This window comes from Thamnophis sirtalis, unplaced genomic scaffold (genome assembly GCF_051295495.1).
Source record: "Thamnophis sirtalis isolate CommonGarterSnake01/CBP01778 unplaced genomic scaffold, rThaSir2_p1.2 scaffold_1, whole genome shotgun sequence".
In the NCBI taxonomy this organism is placed as follows: Eukaryota; Metazoa; Chordata; class Lepidosauria; order Squamata; family Natricidae; genus Thamnophis; species Thamnophis sirtalis.
Genome location: NW_028261381.1, coordinates 93,054,393 through 93,063,698, shown reverse-complemented (window position 1 = coordinate 93,063,698; position 9,306 = coordinate 93,054,393). Strand labels below are relative to the sequence as shown.

The 9,306-nt window shown below is 40.8% G+C and overlaps 1 protein-coding gene across 6 annotated transcripts in view; it reads left to right on the top strand.

Annotated features, from left to right (window-relative positions):
* The first annotated feature begins 410 nt into the window (after positions 1–410).
* Positions 411–9,306, top strand: part of ANO5 (anoctamin 5) — a 72,327-nt gene continuing 63,431 nt past the window's right edge. For 4 of the 6 annotated variants that reach the window (XM_087719022.1, XM_087719018.1, XM_087719014.1 and 1 more), the window contains exon 1: positions 412–646. In XM_087719022.1, the coding sequence (XP_087575148.1) occupies positions 586–646 (61 nt within the window). In that variant the 5' untranslated portion in view covers positions 412–585. Of the gene's footprint in view, positions 647–9,306 lie in introns of all 6 variants that reach the window. The other 2 variants (XM_087719000.1, XM_087719025.1) reach the window with 2 other exon arrangements.

The window sequence follows — 9,306 nt, the reverse complement described above, 5'->3', positions numbered from 1 at the left end:
ATAGATAGATAGATAGATAGATAGATAGATAGAGAGATAGATAGAGAGAAATAGAGAGAGAGAGAGAGACAGAGAGAGAGAGAAGGGGGGAGGAAAAGAAAGAGGCGAGAAAAACAGCGTGAAGCTTCGGTGCCCCTTTCTTCTCGCCCTCCCCTCTCGCGCCGTGACGCAAGCTGTCGAGTAACCCGAGACTGCACATTGACAGGGCGCGCGCGCGCAGACCCTGACTCACTCAAATCATTGCTCCTTCCTTCACTTCTTGCTCCCCCGCCCCGCTTTCAATCTTTAAGCCCTCCCTTTTTCATAACTCTGAGCCATCTTCCCCTCCCCCGCCCACCCGCCCACCTTCGGCATCTCCTTCCCAGTCCCTTGAGTTGGTATGACAGAAACTCATTACGCCGCTTTCCCGACTTTCCCGGGAAGACAGATAAGGCGGAGGACTTGACAAGGGGAAAAAGGAGGTGGCGCCCTCGCGCCTAGCCGAAGCCTGGCCCGCCCTAATTTCTTTCCAGTCTGACTTCACCCGCTGGATTCCGGGCTGGTTTTTGCTAACCCTTCCCGCCACAGCCTGCTTTCCCCGCAGCCATGAACCGCGCGGGGAAGAAAAACGAGGAGACTCTCATCGAGATGGGGCAGACCAACGACGGTGAGTAGTAGGCCAAGAGTAAGGCGGGAGATTTCGTTATTCCCCTATTTGCATGAGGGTTGCCCAAGAAGAAACTCTCGTCCTTTCATCTCGCCGAGACGGCGGTTCGGGCAGATCTCGGAAATCTTCGGGCTGCTTCAACCCAGGCCGTTTCCACTGCTTCCCCTATTGCGGTGCTGAAGGTTTGGGGGCCGCCTGCTTTGAGATATAACGGTGCTAATCAACCGGCCGGATCCGGGTTGGGTAGGGCGATGGCGTAGCCCGGTCCCGGCCTGGTCATCGGGTTCGACTGGTAGCCGTGAAGGTCCGATGTTTATTTTTTAAAATAAAGAAATAAATAAATGCTTTGCTTTAGGCGTGATTTTTTCCAGTTGTCTGCCGTGGTGAGAAGATCGGTGAAGTTGAGGTTCTGGAGTCAATAAGAAGAAAAGCGTGGATTGCCAGGCGGCCATAGCAGGAGGGCGGCACCCTCTTAAAAATGTTGGCATTTTATCCCTCCCCCCACCCAAAGCCCTTTCAGATGATCACTCCTGCATTCATTGTTCCACAAGATTGCACACTAATACACGTGCAAACAGAGAGTTGAAGGACAGGCAGCGCTGCATGCCTGCTTTCTGTTTAGTAGAAGTAGTAGGTCTAGACTAGAGAGAGAATATACGATGGGCACTCAGTAGGGGAATAAGCATATTTAAGTACAATTCTTCAAGAAAGAGAAAAAAATAGATTGTCCAAGAAAAAATAATAATAGCACCAAAGGTGCTTTTTCAGAAGGCAGATGGACTTTCTTGTTCTTTTTTCCTTTGAAGACATTGTGCTTCTCATCCAAGAAACTTCTTCAGCCCTAACTGGATGAAGAAGCTTCTTGGTTGAGAAGTGAAACTTCTTCAAAGAAAAATCAAAAGTCCAGTTGCCTCCTGAAAAAAGCACCTTTGGGACAATCATGACCTGGATCCATGACTGAGAATCTCTACAGACTTTAAGAAAAAAAAATAGGTTTGTGGTTTTTTAAATTGTTATTGAGATGGAAAGATATACCTCCTGTGTGGACTTTATTTGGACCTGGGGTTTGTTCAGTCCCTTTCAAATGAAAAGCATTAAAATGCATGAGGGATATGTAAGAGAAGAAGTAATAAAATGATGGGGAAAAATTGGGAAGCAAGCTTAAAGTGCCATTCACCTGATGGCATCAGAAGTTACTTTAGACCAGTGGTTCCCAACGTGGGGCCCTGGCCTCACGGGGGGGGGGGGATTTGATTTTTAATAGGGGCAATTTGAACCTTGTTTAAACTAAGTTAATAACCTTTTAGTCTTCCTCTGCCTGAATAGAGTTCACTTTTTGAGTAAAATAAGAATTATATGTCACACGGAGGGCCGGCATTAGGATTTTAGAGATGCTTAGGTGGGCCAAAAAAATGGTTGGGAACCACTGCTTTAGACCTTCAACTTGATGGCCTTATGTTCCTCTTCCTCTTTCAATATTGACTTTTTATTTTTGTTGTGATCTTTCTGCTCATTTCCTCCTATTTGTCTTCTATGATGTTCTTATTGGAGAAAGATAAAGCAAGTTGGAGTTATTATTTGGTTAGGCTAGGATTACAGTGTTAGCTATATGGTACTTCTTTTCTTAGAAAATGTTAATTGCAGATATGCAGATTACTGAACTTTTTTAAAGTGTCCAAGAAGCACACTGAGTGTTTTAATCAGAGGTCCAAGAATTACAGTTGGACTGTTCTCAGAATTCAAAGCCTTCTCAGATTTTAATTCACATACTTTAGTATCCTTTTGCAGTCGTTCAGCAGTTACATTGTACATTTTACAGGCAATGAAGTGGATGTTAAGATAGATTTGTATTTTCAAGTACTACAGAAGTTTATTTATTTATTTATTTAGAATGTTTATTTGCCAACCATCTCGGGAGGTGGGGTTGAAGTTTAATTAGTCAACCACCTTCAGTATGAAGCCTTCCCATTAGGTCCCAAAACCATCTTGTAGAGTCAGGCCCTAAGGCTCTTTCAAAACATCAGGAGGGTGGGAGCTAATCTCAGGTCATCTCATGTTCCAGAGGGCAAGTCCCATGGCAGAGAAGGCTCTTCTCTTGGAGTCCACCAGCCAAAATTCTTTGACTGACAGGATCCACAGCATGCCCCCTCTGCCAGCACAGATTGGATGGGCCAGTTGCATCAGGGTGAGATGGTTCCTCAAGTAGCCTGGTCCCATGCCATGCAGGGCTTTAAAAGTGATAAACAGGACCAAGAATTGTACCTGGAAGCAAACCAACGTGGCTCCTAAAGCAGCAGTATAACATGGACCACTCTAGGGGCCCTAAGAACTGCCTGCACCATTGTTCTCTGTGTGAATGCTTTCAAGGGTAGGTCTATATAGAGTGCATTGCAATAGTCCAAACATGAGGTGATTAGGGTTTGAGTGCCTGAATGCAGGGACCAAGAAAGGCCCCAACTGGCACATAAATTGAAGTTGTGCAAAGTGTCACCTGTGTCAGCTGTGACTGCCACATGCTCTTTTAATTGCGGACTGGATCTGTCTTGGGAAATTTCACCCCATTCAAAACTTTCGTAAGTCCTGTATCTTGCAGCTCCATGCACCCAAAGCCTTGCAGTCTTGCCAGGGTTCAGATGAAGCCTATTGCACCACATCCAGGTCCCCACAGTCTATAGGTACCACCAAGTGCAGTTGCAGCATCACTTGGGTTGACAGGGGTGAAGATATAGAGCTGAGTATCATCAGCATTCTGATGATACCTCAACCCATAGTGACAGATGATTTCACTCAGTGGCTTCATGTAGATGTTAAAGAGTGGAGAGAGTAATGAGCCCAGTGGCACAGCACAAAATAGGAGCCAAGGGCTAGATTTCTCACTCCCTTTTAATACCAATTGGGGTCAGCCTTTGAGAAAGAAGCTGAACCAGCATAAGATTGCTGGTACAGGTGAAGATGATGGAGTAGAGTAGAAAAAAAATAAAAGAATTTGGAAAGGAAAAGTTTCCTAACTCTGGTAGAGAGGAAAACCAAAAAGTTACACTGTACAAATGACATAAACATAACATACTGGAAATGGCAAGCTTTGATTAGTGAGTTCCGCAACCACCTCCTAGAATGGCTATACTGCTTAAAAACCTTAACCTGTTTTCACATATAGCAGATACTTAGCTGTACGTGAGCTCTGAAGCTGAGCATACAGATTGGAAGCGAACAATGCTGGAGCTGTAGACTTAAGTGCAAAGTTATAAAAGTATTCTGGAACAAAGCAGTGTAAAACCACTTTCATTCTGTTGCCAAGAAAACTATTCGAACATGACCATGAAATGAGTGATTTAGGTCTACCGCTTTTGATGCAACCTACCTCACAGAGATGTGGCAAGGAGAAAGTTGGAGAAGGAAGAGCTACACATTGCTAGCTTGAGCTCCTAAAGCAGTGATGGTGAACCTTTTTGCACACAAACATCGCATGGGTGCGTGCACGCATGCTCGTCAGGGACACATGCAAAAAAAGTCTAACTTCTGGGTTCTAGCACGCATGTGTGCATGGTTATCAGGTGGCTGGCAGGTATGCACAGGCCAGTTTGTGGCACTTGTTCCCGTGAAGGGATTGCGCTCTGGAAAAGCCAAATTTCTGGATTCTGGTATTCATGCACACCTGATAATCAGCTGGCTGCTACGCATGTGCACATCGGTTTTTGACACTGCCACATTTGTGTGGCAGCTGATCAGAAAGACAGCTGATCATCTCGCGCACATGTGCACCAGAAACATGGAAGACAAACAGGCAAGACCGCACATGCCAGCTTTGTGGGTCACTTTGGGCATGCATGCCATAGGTTTGCCATCACGATCCTAAAGGAAAGGCAAGATATAAATTGAATAAATAAAGTAAAAAATAGTCTCCAGGTTTTGAGTTTGTCTCAAAGGAGACTTTACCTCCAGCATCCTATTTTAATCATTTGGATTTCAATGGTTCCCTAGTGCTGTTTCTGAGGTAAAAAAAAATGATTTAAAATGTAATCTCATGATCTGCACAATTTACATGTAATGTCATTGTGAAATTTCATGTTTTATATTTAAGATGAAACATCAAAGTAAATCGCAATAACGCTGTAGTTGCAAACCAGTGGGCTTTATGTGAAATAGATGTAGTTTGAATACTACATAGTGTGTAGATACTACTTTAAGGTATTAGCAATAGCATTTAGACTTATATACCGCTTCACAGTGCTGTATAGCCCTCTCTAAGCGATTTACAGAGTCAGCATATTTCGCCCAACAATTAGGTTCCTCATTTTAGTCACCTCAGAAGGATGGAAGGCTGAATCAACCTTGAGCCTGGTGAGATTCAAACTGCCGAATTCCTGGAAGCCGGCAGTCAGTAGAAGTAGCCTTCAGCATTGCATTCTAACCACTGCACCACCATGGCTCATAGGTTTATTTTCCAAGATAATCAGTAGAACTTCAACTTTTATCTATATAAGAATTAAGTGCCATCAAATTTGTCTTGGCTTTTAGTGACTATATAGGTAGATTTTCTCCATGATGCTTTCCTTATGGTTCACCCATTTCCAGTGGTCCACCCTGCTATGATCAAGCCCATCCACTTTGCATCTGGCCATTCTTTTCTTTTACCTTTCACCTTTGCTAGCATTATGGACTTCTCAAGAAAGATAGAACTTATCATAAATGTGACAAGTATGATGAACATTTTGTGCCTTGAATTGATTTGTTTGATAATTGATTTGTTTGCTTTCTGGGCTGTCCATGATAATCTCTGGCATCTTCTCCAACACCAAAGTTCATAAGCATTAACAGTCTTTCTTTACTGCTTCTGCTTCAAAGATCAAGAGTTCATTTTATGCTGTTATCATACCAAAAGGATAGCCATGTGTTTTGGATTGGTATGACATGATCTTTGGATCCAGAGGCATGCTATGTAGTCATATTCCACTGAATTTAGGCATCATCAACCTGTTATCAAAGTATGTACTACATTATAATAATCTGAGTGTAATACTGGCTATTGCTGTTAATATATTTGTCATATAGTTATTACACTACTCTTCACAGGAATTAGAACCAGAATTTGTAGTGGTAAATGGTGCAGTTGTAAAGCATGATATAGCACACAGATGTCAAATTCACAGTGTCACATTGCCGTCGTGTGATGTGCTGTGATGTTTTTTTCCCTTTGCAGAGCTGGAGTGGACATAGCCTGTGCACATATTGCACATACAAGGGTATAGTTATTTAGGTATGTAGAAAAAAGTGACCACCACTGGGAAAACTATATGGAAATGTGAAATTAATGCAGTTAGTTTGTTGAGGACACCTATCTAGTAAAGAGTGTCTGTACTGTCAGTTTCCAGAGAAGCTTTGGAAATCCCAATATCATCACATGGTATTACTGGTGAGCAGGATGATGGTTAATAAGTGAAGATATAAGGTATGCAAAATAGCTATGCATCTGAATACTAGTAGAAAAATATGGCTTTCACTCATACTAGAATAGATTGGACTCCTTAAAAAGAAAGGCACATTTTTGCGAGATTTCTTCTGATCCTGACTTAGTACTACCGTAGATTTATAGGAAGTTTATAGCAACTCAGCATGTTGACTTTTTAGCTGTATATTATTTATAAACAGGATATCGTAGTTCATCCTCAATCAGCCCGGTCACTATTAGGTTCATTTGTTTGTAGTTTTCTTGTCACTTCCAAAGTTACATTTGCTTGGACAAGAGACAGAATATTCTTTGTCACTTTGACTGGATATTGGAATTTCCTACTTAGGGACATTTGCCTAGTATTTCCTTGTTTGGCTTCCTACTTCAGTATTAAAACATTTCTGTTTAATTCTTTGTTTTTTAAAAGCCAACTTTGTTAATTTCCTCTCACAATTATTTGCAATCTTCCTGGCATTTATTCCCCTCTCCTATTTTTCCTGACTTTTTATTTCATTCTGTTTTATTAAGATTTTGAAAATATATTGTTATGTTAATTTATATTTCTGGTTTGTTTGTTTTTTACTTCATCTTAGTTTTCTAGGTTGTCTTGGATTACATGATGAAAAGTATTATAGGAATAGAAGGCAATTATAAATAATAGGCAAAATTACATTGTGTTTTCCTTCCGTTAGCCTTCCAGCATAAGCAATTTGCCTGTGCAGTGAACAGGATAATTCTGGTGCTGATGCTTCCTTTTTCTACCTTTGAGTTTCACCCTTTCCTTCCGATTAGCGATATTCAACAGCCTACAAAATGTTGAAATATACAACTATGGGATAGTTTGAAACATAGAGGTAATCCTCGACTTACAGTTCAATCACAATTGAACCCAAAATTCCTGTTACTCAGTGAGAGATTTGTTAAGTGAGTTTTCCCCATTTTATGACTTTGCTTGCTGCACTTGTTAAGTAAATATCTGCAGTTGTTAAACTAGTAACATGGTTGTTAAGTGAATCTGGCTTCCCCGTTGACTTTGCTTGTCAGAAGATTGCAAAATATGGTCACCTGACCCTGGGACACTGCAAGTGTCATAACAAGTTGCCAACCATCTGAATGTAAATCATGTGGCCATGGGGATGCTTCAGTGGTTGTAAGCGTGAAAAAAGGTCATAAGTCACTTTTTTTCAGTGCTGTTGTAACTTAAGTGAACTGCTGTAAGTCAAGGACTATCTGTACAATAGTGCTGAAAAAGGTTGAGCCTCTCTTTTCTTCAGATTCTATGTATATAATGTAATTAAAAAAAAGTGATAAAGGGAACTTGTTGTTCCTCAAAAGCAATGTAGTCCCAGCTCAAAGTAAAGATGACAAGTCACCTGGCTCTTTGGGGTGCCAAAACCCCAAAGCCATTCAACACCATCCAGACCCTACAATCTCCAGACACTTGGTAAGAGTAAGAACATCATCCACCCAGCCAGGAGTAGAAATGTATAGCTGGATATCTTCAGCATACTGATGATACTGTGCCTTGTCTTATCAGATGACCCCACTCAGCAGTTGCATGTAGAGTACAAGTGCCTAAGACTCAACCTCTCCTCACCCACCAAAACTAACTGGCCACAGAGAAAGGACAACCACAGACAAAATCTCACTTCCAAGTCCCCAAAGTCAGCCCAGAAAGATAGCATGGTCAGGGGTGAGTGATCCAGGAATGTCAGGATGTGTTCACTATTGCCATCCCAAGTGTTCCCACTGTGACCATTTCAGCTCAATACTGAAGCAGGCTGAAAAGAGTCCAGATAACCCACTTCACCCTGGGTCTTATGAAGCTGCATGCCAACCACTCCTTAATAAACTCCTGCAAAAATGGAAGGTTGGAGATGGGACAAAATTTGTGTAATGTGGCTGAGTCCTAGGATGGGCTTTTGAGAAGTTGTTAGTATGCTTATAATTATGAGATGAGAGGTACCAGCCTAAGTTGAAAGTAAAAGTATGTTACTATCATTGCACTGGAAAATATGTTTTCCGCGCTAATTATAGGATGATTTGAGAAACATTTCTCTTTTCGAAAACATTGTCTAAATTATTTATAGCATCTCTAAGTCATTTTCCTGAAGCAGACTGTAATGGAATTATTTCTCTATGACTAAGGGAAAGGTTAATATTTACAAAGTACATTGCTGATGGTATTCTAAAAGCTTTTACTGAGCATGTTCTGTAAGAGGAAAAAAGTCATTACATTTAATATCCCACTGCATTTTCTGACTGCTCTTCCTTGAGGAAAACTATAATGGTAGTTTTCTTGACATTTTCCCATCAGTAGTAAAGAGGTCATGTTTTGTCTTCAAGCTCTTTATTCAAAAGATGAAGCATGTTATATTTGAACTTAGTTCTCCCCCCCCTCCCCCTAGAAACTTTAGCCTTCTGGTTTGTAATTTTTATTTTATATCTTGAAGATGTATTAAACTATTCTGATGATGTTGCATCCAGGTAATATAAAACAAAACTTTTCTTTCTACCATGCCAGTAAATACCAAGGGCATTCATTGCAAGTCAAGATTTTGTTAACACGCAAAATAAGTATTATGACTTCAGCTCTGACCCTTATTTATCAAAACATGTCAGTACAAAAAAATGGGTAGAGTTCACAGCACAACACATACTTTATAATTTGTCTTTTTTTTCTCATTGCTATTCCCACACATATCTATAGCATTTGTATATGCAAATACATGGAACTATAATCTCCCAGTCATATAACTGGATGCAAATAAAGATTCCCTCAGCTTGGGAGCAGTAGAATGTCTAGAGCAGTGTTTTTCAACCTTTTTTGTGCAAAGGCACACTTTTTTCATGAAAAAAATCACGAGGCACACCACCATTAGAAAATGTTAAAAAAATTTAACTCTGTGCCTATATTGACTATATATAAAGTAATTCTCCCACGGCACACCTTACACTATGTCACGGCACACTAGTGTGCCACGGCACAGTGGTTGAAAAACACTGGTCTAGAGGAAAAATTTCTCTCTCTGTCTGTCTGAAAACTGGAAAATATGTCATTTTCTGATAATCTTTGCAATCCAGTCTGCAGCTGTCATGCTTTTAAAGTGCCCACTTTTAATGACAATCTCAATGAACATGCTAATTTTAAATTTTAAAAAATAGTAAAGCTTTTGGGAAGCTATTCAGATAAGCATTCAAAAGCTCTATT